At 40.9% G+C, this 23,815-nt stretch overlaps 1 protein-coding gene across 2 annotated transcripts in view; it reads right to left on the bottom strand.

Moving 5' to 3' along the window:
* PIK3R1 (phosphoinositide-3-kinase regulatory subunit 1) overlaps positions 1–23,550 on the bottom strand; it is an 82,662-nt gene extending 59,112 nt beyond the window's left edge. Inside the window, exons 1-2 of one of the 2 annotated variants that reach the window (XM_015140166.3) lie at positions 23,352–23,550; positions 12,462–13,181 (exon numbers count right to left, since the gene is read on the bottom strand). In XM_015140166.3, coding sequence (XP_014995652.3) covers positions 12,462–12,795 — 334 coding nt within the window. In that variant the 5' untranslated portion in view covers positions 12,796–13,181; positions 23,352–23,550. Of the gene's footprint in view, positions 1–12,461; positions 13,182–23,351 lie in introns of those variants that run through there. The other variant, NM_001261197.1, reaches the window with a different exon arrangement.
* Positions 23,551–23,815: the final 265 nt, after the last annotated feature.

Here is a 23,815-nt window from a genome sequence, read left to right as displayed (position 1 = left end):
GAAGGTTAAAATTTTAGCCAGTTAAGAGCCACAGGTTCCAACATGCAGAAGGAATGAACTGCCCTTTAAAAGTAATCACCTCTTTCCAGCCTGTGGTTCTGATGAGGTTCTTTTGCTGTAAGGACAGTAACTCACACATCTGCTTTATTCTTTTTAGTTGTTCTTGGGTGTGTTTCCCGAGAGGAAAAATCTGCTTGCTTAACTCACTTTGTCATATCAGACCGCATCATACGTCACTGGCAAGCCAGGGAGTCATCTGCCTTTGGCTCCAGGGTGCCCTGTGGCTGGTCAGAAGTCAGCAGCATGAAGCAGTGTGAACATTAACCCCCGCCGGCCCTTTCGCTGTATTGCACAGTTGCTTAAGAGCATTGGGTCAACAGTCGGACTGTTTGGGGTCAAATCTCAGCTCCTCCACTAGCTGTGTGACCTTGGGCCATCATCTAAGTACACTTGTTTATCTTTAAAACAGGTATAATAAGGCCAGTGTCATAGAGTTCTTAGGAAAAGTAACAAGTCAATGGAATAAAAGGTTAGTGCAGTACCTGAAAAAGAATGTGTGTGTTGAACACATAAATACATGTATATGGCCAATTTTATGTGTATATATGTGTATATACGAACATACATATGTTTAAGTCTGTATTTCTTATTCATATACAGTAAACATTTTCCCTGTAATATTTTTATTCTTTGTTGCCTGTCTTTTGGAATATATATTTCTACGTGTTTAGAAGATATATACTTTATAGTTTTATTTTGATAATTACTTTTTAAGGTAACCAAAATGAATTACTTTTAAATTTATACCTTTTTAAATTATAAAGCTTAACAATAAAAAGGCAACCTTTAGGTCCTCCCACGTGAACAAGAGGTTCAGTGTATCTTTCCTGAGCTCCCGCTGATCAGCGAATGCCTCTCAATTGCCTTTCCACATAAAATACAAGGAGGAAGCTCAGTAAGTTCTTAAGTCACCATCTTTTCTCCTCAAAACTCGACTGAAATCAATGCACTATTTTTTTGGCATTTATTGCCAGACAGGAGAAGAAAAACATCTTTGTTCCCTGGTAGCAAATATCTTGCCAGATATTTTGGCAAGGTACTTTAACATTATTCTTAAAAAGAAATGCCCAAACATATTTTTCATTGATTTCACATGAAAAATATGGGGAACACTTTCAAATCTGCACGCATGCGTGAAAACTTATTACAATGATGTTGTTCTATTTCACTTGATGTGGTTTCCCGTTTATCAACACTTGTAATTCTCTCCTGTTAGATATTCTCTCCATATATCTTCTCCCTTTTATGTTTTTATCCTTTGCATTCTGAAAGAGCCTTATCTTGTTTCTCCTTCACAACACAGACTTTATTTTCAGCTCATTACCCCCTCAAAACATGAATTTTAATATGCTATTACATTTTTAACTTAGTCTTTTTTTTATTGTTTCACTCTGATTTCATCCCATCCTACTGTCTTTTCAGCTCATAACCGTCTGACTACTTTCTGTCCCTTTCATGAGGGACAGAAATAAATCATAATAATAAGCTGAAATATTATAACAGAAGTAAATTGTAATAAATCAGTTCTGGAGGTCTACTGTTCTTCCAAATCTCCAATACGATCTCCCTTTTTCTTTTATAGATGGACATGCTTCAGTAGGCTTGGTTAGGTTTTTCCTGTTTATCACTAAATAAGGAAAGATCTACCCATGCCTGGTGACTGCTGTGAGCCAAGGGATCCACTTGGGTGCTGGTATCAGGCCTACAGTTAGTTGGCAGGTTGAGATGAACAGGCCAATTCCAAAGTGGTTTTCATTTCAACATGATTTTGATTAGCCTGAGAGAAAAATCTCCTGCGTTCGCCGCCTGGCTTTCTGATGCTCTGAGGGATGGGGAGCCTGTAATACTCAAAACCCTCCATGAACACAGGTCTTTCTAACTCTACCCCACCTTCAGCACTTTATTTTCACGGATCAGGATTCTCAGGATACAACAGTAATAGCCCCTAACTTACCATTCCAGCTCTCTCTGGTTATTTTCTGAGTTGTAACCTCCTACTGATTAGAAAGGCTTTGTCGGAGAGGACAAGGAAGAGGGGGTAAGAGCATTCCTGAGGATAGTTCCCTGTGCCCTTTCTGAATTATGGACAGAATTAGGGAGGAGATGGGTCTGCCCTGCTATTTTTAGGTAGTCAAAACTTATCCTATATTTTTTAACCCTGGTTCTGTTGAGTTTATGGTATGCATTTCTCCCCACTAATTCTAGTTTTATGTATTCAGAATAATTTTTTTTTCTTCCTGTCCTCTTCGGGACTGTAGTGAGAAGAGGCTCTCTTGGAGACTCTCAAGAAGCTGTCTCAGGACTACTAGCCAGAGGCCTTTTTAACTCAGAGAACATTTTTTAAAGGTTTTTTTAATTCAATGAGAAAATAAGTAAATAAGCAAAAATAAATGCATTCAGGAAGTTCTGCTGGCACTCACTACCTTTGAGAGACGATCTCTGGGCAATGTCACACTGTCCTATTAGACACCTGAAAATAAAATTCACCTGTGCCTTTCACTTACCCCCCTCATCCACCCCTCTGCCCTTGGAATTCAAGTAACAGAAACACAAATGTTATAAATTTGGCAGTGGCCGACTTTCCTGAGAAATACGGTTTGGCATTCAAAGGAATTTGGCAATTTGTACTCAGTCTTTTAAAATGGCTTTTACTGCTAACCTTGACATAATTCAGGTACAAGACTTCAGATTTATCTGAGTCAACTTCAAGTTTCTTGTTTTTATGGATTTCAAGCAGCTGCTATCCACAGGCCAAAACACACAATTCTTATGCTGGATACCCTCAAGTTTTTGGCTTTTAAGCAAGTATAACTCCAATCTGTGCTCCATTTTAATCAAAATGATATAATGAGTCTGAAATAAGAAAACCTGAAGTGCAGGGAAACATTTAAAGCAGACATTTAACTTCTTCAAAAACAACAGAAATGAAGGTAAATCTATTTATCAAGGTTATGAAACTTTTGAGTTATCTGATCATGGTGTATTTCTTCCTGAGAAAATTGCATTTACATGCATATACCCAAAACTTTGTCTTAGCTTCATGGCCTTATCCGTCTCTTTGTAATTCAATCCTTTCCAATACTTACCAGACATAAGAAAATGTTGTAAGTCACATATAAATTGGAGGTAAATTTCTGGAGTTGTATGAATGTAATAGCTAGTGAAACTTAACAGATAGAGCAGGCATAATTGAAGACCACCCAAAAAGCAGAATTCAATTACCGATAACTTCACAAGGGACTGCTTAAGGCGATCCCCACGACTGCCTGACTTGCCCAAAATGTTCTTGAATCTTGTGAATGCACCATCACTAAGAAGTCCCTTTTCTTTTTAAATATTTACACAATCACATGACCTTCAGTTTTTAAATCTCAAAAATGGTCATAATATGCCATCTTTGCAGGGTGGTTGTGAGGGTCAGATGAAAAATATCTATAAAATGTCTGGCAGGGCCAGCGTGGTGGCTTGCACTGCTAATCCCAGCACTCTGGGAAGCCGAGGCGGGTGGATCTCCCGAGGTTAGGAGTTCGAGACCAGCCTGACCAATATGGTGAAACTCTGTCTCTACTAAAAATACAAAAATTAGCCAGGTGTGGTGGCGGGCGCCTGTAGTCCCAGCTACTCAGGAGGCTGAGGCTGGTGAACTGCTTGAACCCAGGAGGCAGAGGTTGCAGTCAGCTGAGACTGAGCCACTGCACTCCAGCCTGTGCGACAGAGCAAGACTCTCAAAAAAAAAAAAAAAAAAAAAAAAAAAGCCTGGCAGAATAATTAGCAAAGACTAAATTTGCAAATGTTTAAGGTTCATTTTGAAGAAGACATTTTCAACAGTTAAACAGACCCACAGGGAAGTGTGAGACAAAAACTATAATATGCACTTTGATATACTCTAACCAAATTCATTATATCTCATTCCTTGGTACTCCACAGATATTCCTTATTATTTAGCAATAAAATCATCTTGTTCTAACTTCTTCAAATACTTCTGAATAAATAATAAACAAACTTACTTTTTGCTACCTGAAAGAACATGGTAAGATTTAAGTTAACAATGTGTAAAATGCTTTGAAATTATGCATTAATGATGCCACAAATATTCAGCTATATTTCTATAGTTGGGACACAAGAATGCAAAAAAAAAAAATAATTTCAAATGCACTGTTTACTGATAAAAAAATTCTTAAGCATTGAAAATTATTTTTATTATTTATTTATGTATTTATTTAGAGATAGTCTCACTCTGTCACCCAGGCTGAAGTGTAGTGGCACAACCTTGGCTCACTGCAACCTCCGCCTCCCAGATTCAAGTGATTCTCCTGCCTCAGCCTCCCTAGTAGCTGGGATTACAGGCATGCACCATCACACCCAGCTAATTTTTGTATTTTTAGTAGAGATGGGGTTTCACCATATTGGCCAAGCTGGTTTTGATCTCCTGACCTCAAGTGATCCGCCCACCTTGGCCTCCCAAAATGCTGGGGTTACAGGTGTGAGCCACTGCAACTGGCCTCAAAAATTATTCTTTTAAATAGAATAAAAATAAAACCATCAGTGTTTAAGACTAACAATAGCTAAAAAGTTAACATACTATATCTAATATCATAAAAATTAATCTTATTAATGCCCTTGAGTAATTCTGAAAACTGCATTTTACCAAAAAACCAGTAGCAGGCTGGAACCAGTGCTTGCTGTGGCACTGGTCTCATGTGCCGAGTCTAACAGCATTATGTCAATTTTCTTCTTTAGGAGAAAGCTTGGAAGATGACAATGACAACCCCAGACAGTCACTCTGACTTCACAATGCAGCCTTGTCTAATGTCTATGCTAATGTGTTACCTCTTAGGTAGATTTAGAGGGGTCTGAATAAACAAAATGTTATAACCATCATTCTCTACTTACCTTGCAAAATTTAACAAATATGTATGAAACAAATCTGTAGGAACTCTGAGCACAGATCATGTCAACGAGTTTAGCTCTACTGCACAGATGCCGTTCAAAGGAGGCAGTAAGTTTCAAACCAGTTTAGATACCAGCAATTGCTAACTGCCCACCAACAGAGGTAGAACCTAAATATTCACACTGGTGAAACATATCTTAAAACCATACACCACGTGCATTTGCAAAAACTTGATACCAGGTAGGCACTTTCATAAGCAATAATCCCATACAATCCATGGATCAGTCTCCAATCAGATCGTGCAATGAGGTCATGTAAGTCTATCTTTCCAACCATCATAGGCTGCTTCTCTGCATAAATCCTCTCACTGCATTCCCTTATTCTCATATACAGGGCTTCTGGGTTGCATTATTGGGGAAACACTACTAGTGAGAATCAATTTTTCTGGGTCTTATTTCTCCGACAATTCTTCTGATTAGGAAGAGAAGGATTGAAACAAAAACTCTGCCAAAACTCGAAAGAGACAGCATTTAGCTTTTCATCTTATAATTAGAGAACACTGGAACTAGAAGGTTAAGGAATTTATAGAAAGCAAAGCAATGTGGAATTTCTGATTCAAATAATATGTCACAGATTTATATTTCACTTATGTCTATATTCTTTACTCTCTTGGATATCAGATTTGATCATCAAATTACGGCTCCTGCAATACACTATAATAAATTCACAGTTATAACTTCAATATCAATCAAACTGTGACAGGACAGAATAATCTATAGGCATTACATAATCTACCAACTGAGAATAGAGAGATAGATGGATACAAATACATTGCAAACACCTCCATGCAAGAAACAGTCCAGAGAGGGTATTCCTGAAAATCACAGACATGCTTTAGGTGGTATAAAGTCTTTGGGAGAAAGTTCTGCATACATAATTTAATTAAACAAAGATTTGCAGCTAATTTGTGTTGTTTTTAACTACAAGGATATATTTTAACAATGTATACACTACATTATCCATTATATAACAATGTATACCATGTTTTGTTTTTAATTCAAAGTTATATTTTAACAATGTTTCTACTACAATAATTCTACTCACTGTATACTGCATGGAATTTTCATAGTAAAAATAAAATATCGTGGTCCTTTACATAAATTGGTAAGAAGGAATAACACATTTATAAAGTAGTCTGATATTTTGTTAAACGACTTGACATTTTAGGTACACTACACCCAAGTAATTGAAACAAAGCCCACTTCTAGTTCGCTTCATCCCCCTCCACGTGTCCTCCTCTGTTGAAAGCCTAAGGACTGCTTTGATATTGAATGGTATAAACTCAAGACCTCAAAACATTCAGATATAATCCATCATGCAATTATGCTTCTCATTTCAAGCTATCACACCACGTTATTTTCTCCTATCTGAGCCTTCAGACCAATGTTACATCCTTCCCCATGGAAATTTGTTAGCAACAAAGATACACATATAGGCAAGAGCCAGCTGTACTAACATCTGTTTGGTTTTTACTAATCAAAACATAGATATGCAAATAATGTCATATTTGGCACTCTTATTTGCCATAGGTGAAAAATTCTCCCCTTTTTGGGTGCTACTTAGCAGATGTAAGTCACCATTTGTTGTTGAATTTCAGAATTTCTAATTTTTTTTTCTAACTCAGAGAAGAAATTCTTACTAATCAGAACATCTCTTCTTGCAGACAAAGATGCATTCATCTAGAAACCAGAGAAGACTGACATCAAATTTATCAAAGATCTATTGACAAGTTAAATAGAGAGTTCCATATTTATAACAAAGAAAATTGTATTCGAATATCAACATTAACTTAGTTGCCACAAAACAAAATATGCTCCCTCTAGTTAAATAACTCCTATTTGAATCAGAGGTGTGTGAGGGCTTCACTTAGGATGTACATATAAGGACACTGGACCCTTTTCCCGTTTTTGAAAAAAGAACACAGGAAGAAGTGTATAGAGTTAGAAGCCTTAACAAAAGCATCTGAACAAACATTCTAAAGGACGGAGGCAGAAACGGACACCTGGCAGAAAGCTTCCCCTCAAATAATGTCTTATTCTGCAAGCTTGGACTTAACTGTCACCACAGCTCTAGGAGAGAAGTTCTAGTAATTCCCTTCAAATAACAGACTGGGGGAAGGAGGGAGAAATGCCTTCCTCTCCTCTCTGGGCGAGAGAGCCTCCCTACTCTCGGGCCCCTCAGAGCGTGCCTGTGAATTCCTCAAGTGGTCAGGCCAGCTCAGGATCAGAACCCTCCTGCTAAAAAGCAATAAAGGTGAGAATCCTCTTTTTGTCAATTTCATTTTCAAAAAAACCATGGATACACAAATTGTTAATTAGAGCTACTTTCCTTTCACTCATACATTTTTAGGGAAACAAAATAACTAAAATTAACAGAAAACATGTTTTTAAAAAATCAAAAATGTAATGAGAATATAAATAAACGCTCATGAGAGGGTGAACCGTGTTGCAATACGTAATTTAATATGCAAATGACATATTCTCTGACCCTAAGATAAGTGGTTAGGCTAATTTGATTTTATTCAAAATAATTAGCACATTTGTTTTTTCCAGACACACTCTTTAATCAATTATATTCATTACGTCTTTTAGAAATATATTTCATTTCCTATTGAAACACAGAGGGCCAACACTTAAATTTTTATGCCTGGGTAGAAATCTCCATAATGTCCTGATGAACTTTTCTGGTTGGTCAGAAGTTAGAGACAGAGCTCAAAGGCCCTTATCTTCTAAGATCCTGTAACTGACACAACTTTCTTGCAAAAACAAAGTGGTTGATAGATGCAGAATGAGCAGTCAGCACCATAAATTGGGTGATTTTCCCCATCACTTGGGGTTAACAAGACAAACCTCCAAGTTCACAGCAAAGGCTTATTTAAGTAGGAAGGAAGGTGAAGAATGTTATGAGAAAGTATATTCTGAAAGAAAACAGAATTCATAAAGGCAGGAATTTGTGAAGCAAAGCAAATAACTTGCACAAGCACTATTTGCCTCAAGGAGACAGCAGTAGGTTATGACCAACGGGCTCAGCAGAGGTGTGTAATTTTGGATCAGGTCACTATTTTCTGTGACCTCTGTACAGTGTATCAACGTCTGTGATTTATTGCAGCCCTGCTTTCTGGACAGGGAACAACAACCATGAAGGGACACTTGAATGCTGAATGTGAAAAATGTAACAATAACATGCCTCGGGAAACCATGAAAACCAACGCCAATGGCGGCCTTTTTTTTCTGTTTAGAAGCGATTTTGATCAAAATTTAACATAAGCCATGCCAAATGCACGCTTTATGTCTTACGTTTGAAACCAGCTGAAATCCACTGTCAGAGTCTGCAGGAGGAGCCAGGGAGGGTTGTGTAGGTCAGGATGGAGGTGGAGATGCAGTAAGTAATCTCTTATGCAGGCAGGTTTCAGTACACTCCACAAACTAACATGGGCACAGACTCACTCGTCTAAATATTCTGCATTAGCATGATTTTAATTAAAGGATCTCAAAGTATGAGTTAAAACCACTGTCCTGAGAAATAGCCTCACTGGTATGGCTTACATATGACAGAGGAATATATTTTTATTCCCATATCCCTAGATCCCCACTTTCCATCAACTCATTTGCTTGTGTACAAGAGAAAATATAGGACCCTGGCTGAATGGGGTTGTGTGTAGCGTGACGGGATGCCAGGATCTGAGCAGCCTAAGCCAGAAGATTGCCTTTCAATAGCTGCCTCACCCAAGAGCATGTAACACCCACCTTGTACACCCAGCACACTCTTTATCCAAACAAAACATGGAAGAGGTTCTCTCCAAAGAACGTAACATAGGGCTCTACTGGTTTCTAGAAAAATGAAATGTCATCATCATATTGGCAATTTTAGCCCCCATGCAAAGGGAAGGAGATAAAAGGATGGGAGAAAGGGCACAGAATTTGCCCTGAGGATACTCGCTGGCCATGACAGACCCTCTACCCACTTGACTTAAGTGACTGAAGGCACTATCAGCTTAACCCACTTTCCCACCAGCAGAACTACCTGTCCCAGGCCCTGGGAAGAAAATGAAGAGTTCTGGAGACATAGCAGGCAATGGTGAAGGCCAAGGCAGAATGCCTCAGATGTGGAGGATGTGGATAACAAATAAGCTGTTATTTTCTAAAACAAGATGGGCCATTAAGCTTTGTATGATTGCACATGACATTCAGAGCACGTGGTCAATTTCAAAAGCAATGCAGAAAGTGAAATAGTTAGATGATGAGCTGCAGCAGCCCATGTTTACCAGCATACTGGGAACCTACCACACTGTCCTAGATACTTAGGATAATGGATGACCACAAAGATCCCTCCCCTTATGGAGCTTAAAAATCTAACAGAGGGAACAGTCAATGAACAATAAACATAATAGGTAAATGATATCATGGGTTAAATAATCAATGATTTGCAAAAGCAGAGAGGTAGGTCCCAGCATGGAATATCATGAGTAGAGTCAGACTCCATGAGAAGAAAGATTTGAGCAGAGAAGTGAGAGTGGGTCAGTCTCAGATGTCTAGGGGAAGAGCTGTCCAAGCAGAGGGGACAAAGCACAGCTCTAAGGTGGAAGAGAGGCATGAGAGAGCATCTCAGGGCACGCTGGCTCTTGAGTCTTAATTTCATCTTTTATCTTTGCTTTCTAGCGCAAAATAAGGACTTGGGCCATGCTTACTAAATGTATTTAAGTCCCAAAACATCCAAGATTATCCAATTAGAACAATTCATTCAATCTATATGCCAGGGCTTCCTAAAAAACTGCATGCAAAATGTATTGGAAGAAAGTACAGCGCCGTATATAAGATTTCCTAAGGGTTTCTGACTCTTTCTCTCAAAAAGTAAAACGTCACAGCTTTATTTCCAAGAACATACAAGCAAAGTAGAAAAGTAAGACTCTATCGTACAGGGAGGAATCTCTCACAGAATGTACTTTTGGCCAGAGTCTAATGACAACTTCCTTTCAAAAACAGAGAGGATAGCAAGGCTCAGCAGGACACAGACACACGATTGGCATGCAGGCTGTCCTCACACCGTCTATCTACCCTGCTGCCCATTAATGAGGTGTGCCAAGTCCACAAAACAAATCCTAGACCTGGGGCGGGGGATTGGTGAGGAATAACCTTCTAAAAGCAATAAACACAGCATAACATGAAAAACTGGCTAAGTCAGGTGGAGGTGGAGGGTGTTAAAAGGAAAAAAAAAAAAAAAGAACTAAAGAATTCAATTACAGTAAGAACAGAACAGAACTATCATTTCTTGCCTTCATACAATTTGTCACTGCAAAAGCTTTTCAAAGAAATACAAACGGAGGCAAAAGAAACCAGTCTCATACGTTCCAACATATACCATTTATCCTTATAACTACTTTCCATATCAATTCAACATGCAACTCATAGCAGCTATTGAATTCGCACTTCGTAGGAATATTTAAATGAGAATACAAGACCAACATTTCTAGAAAATTGAATGTTTAGTATTATACTCCCCACATGGCCCCCCCGCCCACTCTCTTTTCAACCTTTCAGTTATTCCTAATTTCTCATTTATATTCAGGCTCTAATACTTTTATGCCATTATCATGGGTCTCTTTCTTGAATTCTGCTAAAAATTTTCATTTCACTCCACCCTTTCCATGTATTAAAGAAAAATGGAAAAGCTGCTAAAAATCTCAATTGTCATCACATTACATGAGAAAGGAAGCATTATAAAATAGTTTAGGATATAAAAAGAGAAAATGATTTTTTCTATAAGGAAAGACTTGCTTTTCTGTACACCATATCCAAAGAAACTTACACCTGATAGCAATTATCAAATGCAATTTTGCTGAAAGACTGCTTTTACAAAATTGTTTTGTAACTATTCTTGACAAGGTGCCCTTATTCCACCTTGTAAATAATCTTCTCTAATTCAACTGAGATATTTTTATGATTCTGTAAAGCTCTGTATTCTGGGAAAAATTAAATCACTTTTTCTTTTGAATTAGCCTACTGAAGAACATGTTTTTAACTTAAAAAAATAAAAGGTGAAAAATATATAACTTGGTGGAGAAAAACGATTATACATATGTATCTTCAATCTGCTAAGTGCTGCAATGGTTGACAAAATCACTTATGTATGTGTGGAGAGTCATGGTTTTTTGATTCATCTGCAAAGCAAAATTAACTTTGGCTTTTGAACAATATAATAAAAGATATTATTTGAACATTATAAAGTGTAACATTTATGAAATAAGTATCCCTTCTGGGCTGGGTGTGGGAAAGAAAAGGGCTTCCCTTCAGGTATCATTAATAAATTCCTTGACTTTAACACAATATTCCCAATCTATTATTACTCAGTACTGAAAGGCAGCTCTTACCCTTGCATTCTGTTTCTCGGTTCTCATTGTCTTATTCACTTGTGTTAGAAAAAGGCAACATTAAAGAAGGCATAACACCTTATTAATGGTACCAGAATCTCTTCCAGAAATATCCTGTGATGCCAGTCAGGTCTCCTCAATATATAACTACTGCAGTTAGGCCCACCCATCTTAAACATTCCTTCCCATTCCCTTCTTAGATCCTAAGAAAAAAGACTACAAGAGAAAAAAGAAAAATGCATGTGATTTACTAGTGAGGAAACCGGTATTGGACAAAGCTGGTAACACTAAAGCTGAGCATAAGGCTTGTCTCTGTGTGAAACCAAACAGAAGATAAACCTTAAAGACACAGTTGTGCCCGAAGCGCAAGTATGGACCATCTCCAATAAGCAATAAGTGGTTTTTGAATGAAGGTGGTTTCCATTTAAGAAAAGTATTCAGTGAATGTTTTTTCCCCTCATGAAGGTGAACCAGACTATAGGCATTAATGCTACAAATGACACTACCCACAAAGGAAGTGAAATCCCTTTACTTTTATACTAACTATAGGATTGGGTTTCAGCTTTGCCCACAGCAATCCTGGAGAGGAAACCAAGAGGTAGATACCGGGTTATAAAAACAATGGTTTCTTCTCAGCTGAGTTCTGTGGTCATTCTATTACTCTCTCTATTTTTCCATACAAATCATGTTAAACATACTTACATTAGACTTACCCTCCACTTTCCCAAAATTATTATTAGATATACACAGGTTGAGTATTCCTTATCTGAAATGCCTTGAACCAGAAGTGTTGTAGATTTCATGTTGTTCTGGATTTTGGAATATTTGCATTATACCCCTTGACCACTCTTAATCTGAAAATCTGAATTCTGAAATGCTCTAATGAGAATTTCCTTTGGGTGTCAAAAACACAAATTTCTAGTTGTGTAATGACTGACCAAGCTTTTTTGCACCACACATCAATTCAGGTGCAGTTGCCAAGATAACTTCTGCCCAGAACATAACAACTCAACCCAAACTTAAGACTTTTCCTTAAAAAGAAAAAGAAAGGGAGTCATTAAGCAACCACTTATCAATACTGACCTTGTTGTTCAACATCTGCTTCAGTTTTCGAAGAACCTGGTGCAACAGGAAGAGGCCGAGGCGGCCGGGGCTTTGGCGTGGGAGGCGAGATTTTTTTCCTTCCAATATATTCTACATAAGTTCCCGGAAAGTCCCCCCTTTCCCCTGTGGTTTCATTATAGCCATTTAACCAGCCAATTTCTTCAGGCCTGGCTTCCTGTCCATCACTGAATCCAAGAGCTACTAAGGACCCTTTATTCACAGTCAATATGTCACCCAAGTGCAAGTCAATATCTTCTTCTCTTTCTTTTTTATAATCATACAGCGCTCTGTACTGGTACCCCTCAGCACTCATGTTTGCAAATCTGCTACCATACAACAGTTGAGCCTGGCTGTACAGAGCAGTCTGATTTTACGTTTTTATGAAAAGTGAATTCAGACAGTGTGTTAGAATTCCTATTATGTGTCCAGCAGAGGACAAAGGACCACTCTCCAAAGGTTTAAGAGGAGAGGTGACTGGCCATACGGCTGTCCATCTGTCCTCCATCAATGGTGTGACCGAAGACAGGGCTCCACTTCCTCTGCGTGCCACAGTCCTCCCACTGGCTTCCTTTTCAGCAACTTGTCAACACTTTGAATCCAGGCTGACTCTCACAGCGAGGCCCAATCCTTTCTGACACTTTTGTCACACTGTCCATCTGTCGTCTGATTGTACCGTGGCACTCCACACACGAGCTTCACCTAGGAATGAAAAAAACGAGACTTAAGAATGAACACCACACTTTGCCATCTGTATTACTTGGAATTTCTACTTCCATTCAACAAGTACTTAATCGATTTGGCAGACAGACACAGGCCAGTGTGCTATTGCTTGACACAATATACACAACAAAGATTAGTAAGGCAGTCGCTGCCTTCTAAGAACACTGGGCGGGGGCAGAGGGGAGGAGTGTCGGCATGAGGCAATGTCTCAGCGATAAGACTAGTACACAAAGAGCCACAACACTAGTACATGTCATAAGAGAGGCAGAAACTAAACACTACAGGGTTCAAACGAGGGAGAAAGCACACTAACTGCAGGAATCTGAAGACAGAACGGAATGTGTGGTGAGATGCTAGTTACAGAAGTGACTAAGAAAATGTCATATTCTGAGAAGAGCTAGAACAGGCAGTGTGAAGCCAAAGAGGGAGCAGTGGGATTGGGGTTAGAGATTTAGGTAGGGGCTGTAGGACATCATGCACGCCCATGCTGAGTTTGTGAGTGATTCAGTCCACCATGTGGAACACTGAAAGGGCTTGGTGAAAAGTGAGCAATAGGATCAGAGGTGCACTTGAAGAATATCAGTCTAACCACAATGTGTGAGAAAGGTATGTTGCAGAGGTCTGGCCAAGAGGCAGTGAGGACACAAACCGAGGTGGCAGCAGGTGTGGAAAGGGGAGGAGTGAAATAAACACTGCAGAGAAAGAACATGTGGGATGTGGCAAATGCTTAAATGTGGGGCGAGAACGAGAGGAGCAAAGGACGCCTGATCCTGCGTGAATGAGAGTTTGTAGCACTATCAGGCAAAGAGAAGCCAGGTGACCTGATGTGCTGACGGTGATTCTGGGCGCCCCTGTGCAAGTGTGCTAGCAGCTGATAAAACCCTGGTCTGTGATTCAGAAGAGGAAACACACTAGGGACTTGGCAATCAGCCACAATTAGGCAAGGCTGAACTCAATGGAATGGAAGCGCTCACAAGGACAAATTAACAGTTAAAAAGAAAAAAAATGATCCAAGGGCCAAATAGTGAAGTTCAATGTATGTAACTGAGGAGGGAAAGTCAAGGTTTACAGACAACGTCCCAAAAACAAGGAAGAAGAGTTCACGTAGGAAAATGTGATCCCTAAGACTAAATCCTACAAAGGCATCCAGACAGGAGAGACTGAGTCAAGGCGAAATAATTTGGGGCTTCGCCCATGATGGAATCATCACACAGATTCCAGTCCAGTAGTGAGGACAGTAAGAACGTCTTAAGGAGTTCAAAAATATCAGAGAGGAAGTAGCAACGGCTGCTGCAGATCACTCTATAAAGAGAGCTTGATGGAGGAAATGGGAAATGGAAGTGTTTTTCTTTTTTGTTCTTAAACATAGTGGAGGCAAGGGAATTAGAGAGTTACTAAGTCAGAGTAGATGGCTGAGAACGGCATGTACACATATACACTTTGTACTCCAGGCATTTCTCAATGTTATCTTTATTATAAAGAGTAAAAGTCACCCAAAGGTTTCAGTTAAGCTGGCTGCACAATAAAGCAATAAAAACAATAGCCACACAATTTCAGTGGGCTATATCAAAGAGAGCTTTTATAAGTTTTAAAGAGTGGAACACTTTAGAAGTTTAATATTATAGGCACTCGTCAGTGGAGGCATCTTAAGAAGCAAAATCTAATCACAGATTAATTGTTATGTTGGCATTCAGAAGTGTAAAGTATTCAACTTTACATGGTTAAAGCCTCTTAGCTGTAATACAATAACACACTTAGGAGAGTTACATATTAAAAGAAGCAAAAACAAACACTGGAAGTCTTTGTGGAACAAGAATATTAATTGGGGACAGTACTCTACTCTGCATTTCAGTTGTCGGAGAAAAGAATTAAAGAAACCAGTAGAGCATATCAGAAAAATAAGCCATATTATTTGTTTAAAGAAAGCCTTTCCTTTTGAAAGATCCAGAATCAAATTGAATATTCACTGCATAAATTCACATGAAAATGTAGAACTAGCAAATCTCATTTTTAGTACTAATGTACTCTGTACAAAAGAGACACAGACCTCTAAAGAACACGAACATTTACATATCCCTAAATGCTTAGAAACCAGGCAATATGCCTAAGAATAATTTAATTCCTCCAAATCTGCCTTGAAATTTTTGTTAGCTTTTCCTGGCAATGTATGTCTTTTAGGGAAAAAAAAAAAAAATCCTCAACCAGTAGGCTGGGTAGATCTTTATGCCAGCTGCTTCCTAGCACTTCCTTTATTCCAGCCACCCAGTGGGCCAGTTTGGTGGGATTCCTAATAGAATGGGAAGTATAATGAACAAACTCTCCGCCATCTTCAATCCCCCAGGAACCATCAAGCAAGCCCCTGCCCACAGCTTACCTCTGAAGCTGTTCCTTGCCAGGGGGCTCTGTATTAAAAAAAGGCTCCAGGTCTTGTCAAGGTTTTACAAACCGAAAAGCTGTGCTTGACTCTGCCTGAGGCTAAATTTGTGCAAAGGGAAATAGAAACCTAAGGAACATGATGACTTTTTAGAGGCTAGACACTAGAGAGGCAATCCCTGTCAGAAGTGACAGAGAACTAAAGGTCTCTACAAACTCTCCCTCCCTTGCCACCTGTAAGAAGAACCTTACTTTGTGTGTAAGAAGAACCCTGTGCAGAACTCTGGGTCCTCATCTGATAAAAAGAACCACAAATCTTCTATGACTCTAGGATTGTAAATAGAACACACCATTTCTGTCTTCTGAGATCCCAAAGCAAGGCCAGGAAGACGGATACAAACAGGGCATCCACCCATTGATGCAGACATTAATTCAAGGCCAGCCATTAGTCAGTGTCAATTAAGTGGTCTGAGGGCAATGTTGTTTTTTTAAAAAAAAAAAAAAAAAGAGAGCAGACAAGTCATTGGGGTGGGGACAGGACCACAAGGTGATAAGGTGTAGAGAGCCCTTAGCTAGATAGAGAAGGCAGCCACCCCTACTCTTTTGCACATTGTACACTTTCTCCTGACTGCCATGTCCATTTTGATGTCTGTCATTCTTGAGGATTGAATGGGTTAATACACATAAAGCTCCAGTTAAGCATTGGGTGATGACGATGATGATTGAGTTTGTACACATATAGCTCCAATTAGTATTAGATGATATGATGATGCTGACTATATATATATAGTCATATATGTGTGTGTGTGTAGATAACTATATAAAAACAGGTACTATCAGTAGTCTCACTTAACATAGGACAGAGAGTATCTCTGTCATGATAATAATCAGCAATTGTGAAGAGGAACTAGAATTCAGATCCAGGCAGTCTGACTCTGCAAGTCCCATTTTTAACACCTGTAGCATCTACTGCCTGAACTCAACTTGCTTTGGTGTCAATGATGCAGATTCCTGGCCTACACAGGCTGATCACTCCGATTAACCTTAACTGTCTGTGTGCCTCTTCAACTCTCTCAGACAGCGGCTTTACTGATAGTGTATGTGGCTCTTTCACACTACCTGCACACACAAAAAAGCTATTTTAACTCGGCAGCAGTTCCATCAACTCCAAAACCCAGCATCTCAGCCATGCAAATTTTCTTCCAAAGAGACTTCATTAAAATGTGTCCCTGCCAAAGAAGTCCATAAACTAGTGAATAAAAGAATACTGGGCACACCACTTCTGGAAGGCTGCCCACTTCTGGAATCCTGCCTATTTCTGCTCTATGAGTTTAGCTTCTGCCACCTGTATCCTTCTTAGCACCTCTGCCTCCTGCCACTATCCCAGGCCCCTCCACTGAAAAATTTCCAACAACTCAGCTCCTACCTGGGGGGATATGGCACTGCCACAAGGACTGTTACATTTAGAGGACTGGGAAGTCCTCTTTTCTCTCATCCTCAAATTCTTCACAGTACTGCACCCAGCAGCTTGAGGTATTTGGCAATACCTGTGTAACCAACCCCCTGCACCGAGATGGACCTGGAGCCTAAACTATCCAGATCAACAGGATTTTTCCTCAGATTCACTCTAGTATGCCTCCATTCTCTTTCGCTACATATACCTGTCCACTGAACGATTTTCACCCAGTTGTGACATGATTATTCACATAGCAAAGGTTTTTTATATGTAGATAACATTATCTACAATGTAATATTTTCAAATAACCAAGGCAGTTTTTTGATATAGGCTCCAAGCTAGTGCATGCATAAGTTATTGTAACAAAGGGTATAAAAGAATCCTACGAACAAGTAAACTAACTTACTCTTATACAATATCATATGCAACAGTTCAAAATTTTAAGGAATTTTTCTCCAGTCTTTCAATCCTTCTAATGACTGCCTGCAATCCCATTAATCAGAAGCATATTTTCTGTCCCTGCTAAGATAGAGAGCAATTCTCTTTCTATTCCCCAAAATGAAATTGTTTCTGATGTTTGACAAGTAGCAATCCAAAGCTACTTAAAGTACAACTGCTGTAAAGTAGATTTTGTGTGTAACCCTCTAACCTATAGGCATTTTGGCAAAGAGCCAAACAAAAAACCCTCTCTGACTTTGTTGAGTTACTCCATTCCCCCTTTAGAAATGGCAAGAATCTGGAAAACGTGATGGAGAGGCAGGAATACAGGATATTTCTAAATCACATTAAATTGATCAAGAATATATCCAAGTCATGTGATTCTATCTCCCAATGAAATTAAAAGTTTGGCATTGGATGGCAGAGCAAAATGGGTCTTCAACCAAGGCAGGAGAGTATGGAAGGATTTCTGGGCCCACAGCCCATATCTCTCTACATTCCGTCTTTCTAACTTCAGTGTGCTAGCTCAGAGTCTAGGTCAAGTTCCTCACCTAAATTCATACAGTCTTTTAAAAAATCATTATTTAAAAATGTTTTACCTTCCAAATCATGGTGTCCCAGAAATCATGAAAATCAAGCTGAACAAAATTAAAATATCCTAGTCCATTTTGTGTTGTTATAATGGAATTCCTGAGACTGGATAATTTATAAACAACAGAAGTATATTTGGTTCTAGAGGCTGGAAAGTCCAAGAGCACGGCACTGGCATCTGGTGAAGGCCTTCGTCCTCCCTCCTCTTGCAAGGGCAAGACAGCAAGATGGGGCCAAACTCGAGTTTATAACAAGCCCATTCCCAAGATAACTAAGCTACTCTTGCCATAATGACATTAATCCATTCATGAGAGCACAGCCTCCTATTAGGCCCCACCTCCCAACACCATTGCATTAGGGATTACATTTCCAACATGTAAGTTTTGGAAGACACATTCAACCCATAGCACCTAGTAAACATAATAAATTGCCTTCAATTTGAAATGATGAACTTGGGTGAATTTTATGGTATGTGGATTTTATATCAATTAAAATAAAATGAAAATAATGGGCTTAGATTAACCCCAAATAATAGACATCAAATTCATTTCCAAACCAACCAACTAAACAGAATGTGTTGCATGCTGCCATGCTCAGGGCTGGGTGTGTGGTGTGGGTAAATAGGGTGTATAGGCTGTAATTCTCACCTACAAGCCCTTTTGGTGTTGTGTTTATGGGGCGAGGGAGAGGAGAACAGGTAGCACAAGCCCAGGTAACACAACAAGGAGACAGGGCTCTTCAGAAAGCAGCCAACATGATGGGAAGGCACTGCAGGAGACACAGAGGAATGACCCTGGCCCAGGTGATGGCAACGCTTTGGAACGCAGTAGCCATTACGCGAGGCTGGGAGAAAGGGTGACGTAGCTTCTGGGACCTGAGGGACAGATCCTATCACCCAGAAAAGGCCATGAGGCTGACCATTCCGGTTCTCTGCATCCTCACAATGGAGAGGACCTGAGGGGGCAGGAATGAGAAGACTGAAGGGGATGATTTTAAGTCTTTCTTTTTTTGAAAAAAAAAAAAGATGCTATTCTGTAAACTTCTTGGCAAGGTTAGTATGAACACTGAGCTTCAGATTCAAGCAGCTGCCCCAATCAGTACCTAAATATGTAACCTCAGGAAAGTTACTTAAACCTCTCTGTGGCACAGTTTTATCAAGCAAACCTACACCTCACAGAGTCACTATGAGGATTAACAAAATGACACTTAGCTCCATACTTGATAATAGGAGCTTAGGATAATTAATGCCAACATAGTACTTACTATGTGCCAGGCACGAAGTTCTCAGAGTTGTACATATATCAACTCATTTAATCATTACAACCACTCTAAGTACAACTATTATCCCCATTTTACAGATGAGAAAACAAGCAGATAAAAGTTAAATACTTTGCCTAAAGTTACATAGCTAGTAAACTGCAACTATGATATTACTGTTATTTCTATTAGTATTGAATGTCACCTACTGTCATTTATACAATTCAGATTTAACAGAGGAACAAACATTTGTGAGGAATTTTCTTCTGCATTGCCTCTTAACTCGCAAACAGTTCTAAATGAATCCTGAATGTAACTAAAATAAAACTCCCTGCTGTCTTAAACCCCTTTTGGAGTAAATAGATAAAGGCTAAGTGTGGACTTTGCCCATGTAGTTCTCTCCTTACCTGGGGTAGAGGACGGCTCCGCAGAGGTCAGGACAAAGGAGGCCTGGGAGAGGCCAAGGGATGTGTCCATGTGTGCGCATCCCCAGGATGTAGAGATAAGTAGCTCATGGTACAGCCCTTGATCCTGGGGCAGAACCCCAGGCTGGGACACTGGGACATCCAGAGAGGAAGACAACAGGCAAGGAATGGCTGGCCCAGATGCCTTGGCTTTATTAGCTCACTGCACCCACTGGTGGAGTCTCCTCACACTTTGGCCAGACTCCTGTGACTTCAGTACTCTGTTGGATGATGATTAACCTGACAACTATTTTGACTACAGGTGCCTGTGGATATGTATTTGATTTACTTTAAGGAAAACAATGTGAGCAGAATAAAATCTCCAAAGATGTTTCTACAGTAGACTTTTTTTTCTAGTAATGCTATACTACAATCACTCCAGTCTTTCAAATAAACAAACACCTAACACCTAAATAAATAAATGCCAAACAGACAAGTTTATAAGTAATTATATAGTCTATTTTTTCAGCCCATGTGGCTTAATGTACATGAAATGGTCATTAATTGCTAGTCTTTTAGGCAAGTAACTCCATACAAGTATTGGTAGAATCATGGCAAGTAATCACATTAGGGTGTATGTAAAGGAGGCATGGGAAAATGCAGTAAATGACATGAATACTTTGAAAATTAATTACAACCTAGGTTTTCGATAAAAAGCTGTGATATAATTTATATTCTGCTTTCTAAAGTAAAAACTAACTTGATAATTCCTTCCACTGATAACTAACTTTCTAGGCTTCCAGGGCTTCATTAAAATGCTTCATTCTCTTACCTTCACTTGCAAACCCTGTGCCCTTCAAGAGGGAGAGCTGGAGGAGCCCATATGAAACATACAATATCATCTGCATTGTGTATGCCTTGACGTGACAGAATTCTAAAACCCAACACAAACATTATCTCAACTGGCTATATTCTACTTGAGCATAAAAATCAATTTTTTTTTCAGCCTGCTCATTCACCATCTCTTTATTCAATAAAACAAGCATCTTGCAAATCACAAAATGCAAACACAATAAAAGCTGAACTAGAATTGTTCCTATTTTAATGATCATGTGAATAATCTTTCAGACTGGATGCCTTTTTACAATACTCCCCTGAACGACCTAAGAGAAAAAAGGAAATTTCAATCAACATATCAACCTAAAAATTACATGACATTCATGGAAAAATGTAACGAAATGGCCAACACTTTTAACGGTACAAAATTTTGGTTAGTTTGAGTAGGTTTGCATTTACAATTCAAAGTCCTTCAAAAATCATTTTAGGTGAAACTGACATTACCAGAAGATAAACGCATATCACCATCATCACTGTCAATAATCAAAATATGTATTCCCATGACTTATTGTTCCACTTCTGTTTCCCAAAACTAACTTTATTCTGTGAGGATTTCCTGCGCTTAGTACATTTAAACTCAAAAAATTGCTAAAGAAAAAACATTTAATAAGTGGGAAATAAAATGCTTTTTACACTGACTATACAGCATCATGGATATGAAAAGACTCATTTTTAAAAAGCAGATTAAAAAAAGCAGATAAAACATCAGATAGTAGTGTGTACACTGCAGAGTTCTGTTATGCAACTAAGAACAGGTCCCAAGTCAAGATGAAAGTTAAAAGTAAATGCACATGACACTTTGCAAGCCAGTATCAGATACATTAAACTTTCTTCCAATCATAAAAATCTATATACACTTCTCTGGAAAAAGCAGTATGACCTGCATATAAAAGCTGAAGAGGCAAGCAGTGACATTACCCAGCAGTTGTGCAAGGCAGGGAGCCTCATCCTCTGGCCTTTCCAACTTAAACCTTTACTCTGAACCAACATTTCTTCCCAAACTTTAGCCGTGCGCGCGCGCGCACGCACGCATGCACGCACACACACACACACACCACATTACTCTTATTTTCTTTATACTGGTCAGAAACATTTGCTTCCCAAAGTTTACTCAACTTTTGCACCTAAGAAAACTATTATCTGCTTGCTTCTAAACTGTTTTTCAAGAACAGTGTACTCTGTCAAAAAGTTATAGCTAGTGAGTTGCTTTTTCTTCCTTTTCAATGTTAAAAGATACTTGTGGCCTTCTGTGCAGAAGTCACCAAATTCCTAGTAATTCAAACTGTGACGATCTAATACTCTAATAGCCTGCTTAAGAAATGAACCTATCTGCCTATTCCAACCCTTCCTACCTAATATCTAACCATCTTTAAGATTGCCAAAACGTAACAGAACTAATGAAGTATTAAAATATAACTCCACATCAAGCCTTGACCAATAAGCTCTGTGAATATCCCGCCTGATTACTAAATCTTGAGCCTCATCACACCAAAATGACAATCTTATGTTGCATTCAAAACCCGGAACTGCTTTATCCACTGGTACTTTGCACTGGCTGACAAAGAGGAAAAGAACAGAAAAAAAACCTAAAATCATGAAGCCCCCAAATAAAGAGCAGACACCAACAGCGCTGCAGCTCAAGGGATTAACGGTGGAAGTGAGACCTTTCCGGTATTAATAGCGCCCCGGGAAACAGAAGAATTCCCCCAAATCCAGTTGACATACATTCTGCATTCAACATGTAACAGCCATTCTGCGTATACCCTTGCAGTTCAGGCTCCAATTCTGGTTCCCAAAGTGTATTTCTGTACAGGAGTGCCTGGCCAGAGGTTTTCTGTTCTCTTTGTCTTGTGATCTGGGGGGCAGTTTCTGAGCTTAGGTTAGAGCTGTGGTTAGAATTCACTAGTGTAAGAGCTGTGGTTTCCAGAGAATTGCCCACGATATTTTAGCTCCGGGTTCCACGCTCCCTGGCTTTCCCCAGCCGGCTCCATATTGCTGGGCAGGTCCCTCCCGTCTCGCCCCACGTTCCAAAAAGCTGGATTTCCGGGCTGTTCCAAGACCCCACTAAATATGCCTCCAACAACCTGCCCAAGCTTGGCTGGCACTAGACGCCGAGTTAGGGCCCCAGCGACCAACCGCCCCGAGGCGCACTTCCCCCACCCCGGAAGAGGAGGGCGGCAAACTTCGGAAGGCGGGGGTTAGGGGACTAGCTCTGCGGACCACCGCCGCCTCTCCCGCCCCGGGAAGGGCCGGGGCAGCGACCCTGGCTGCAGCTGGAGGACCACGGGCGAAGGGAGCGCTCCTTCCCGCAACACGAAGGCAGCGGCCAGGGCGCTCTCCTCCGGTGAGGGGCCGCGGAAAACTGCAGCAAGGCGACAGCAGGGACCCTCGGAAGTGTGCGATGATGGAGGGTGGGGGGAAGCCCGAGCTCGCCGGCAACTCCGGGGGCAAATGCCACCGGCGGCATGCAGGACCAGCTCACAGGAGGACAGGGGAAACGGGAGCCAGGATGGCCGGGATCTCGCAGGACGCCGGCAGCGCTAGGGGGGAGCGCTGTCCGGTGGCCAGGAGATGCCGGAGGCGGGGAGGGCCAGTGGCCGGCCAGCTTCCCCCCGGCGGGGCTCTGCAGAAGGAGAAGCGGCTGCCAGTGACAGGAAGAGAGCCGCGGCAGCCGCGCACACATGCACCGCCTCCCCCGCCCGAGCACACACACCCGGGGCCACCGCTGCCTACCTCCCCCGCCTGCCGGCTTCCTTCCTCTGCGGGGCCCGCGCTGCAGCGGCGGCCTCCTGCCCGCTCGGTTCCGACGCGCCTCCAGCCCGGCTGCGACCCGCCGGCCGTGCCCGATCTGTGCTCGCCGTCTCCGACCGCTAGCCTGCCGCCCTCGCCGCGGCCACTGCTTCCTCCAACTCCGCTCCAGCTGCTCGCGACTCCTCTCCGTGTGCCCGCAGCTCCAGCGCCCGGCGCTGGCCCCGCCTCCGGCCCGGCCCCGCGCGCCCCGCCCCCGAGCCCACACCAACCAGAGCCCGCGGCTCCGCCCCTTTCCGCCCGCACAGCTCCGGCCTCCGAGCCGGCGGCCGGCGGTGGGGGAGCGAGCTCCGGCCTGGCGGACCTTTCCTGCCACCGCCCTCGCCTTCCGCCCCCAGCCGCGGGGATGCCCCGGGCGGCCGTGCTGCGCGCTGCCTCTGCTGCGGAGT

The sequence above is a fragment of the Macaca mulatta genome, chromosome 6 (assembly GCF_049350105.2).
Source record: "Macaca mulatta isolate MMU2019108-1 chromosome 6, T2T-MMU8v2.0, whole genome shotgun sequence".
NCBI lineage: Eukaryota > Metazoa > Chordata > Mammalia > Primates > Cercopithecidae > Macaca > Macaca mulatta.
This window is presented reverse-complemented; position numbering and strand designations above follow the sequence as displayed.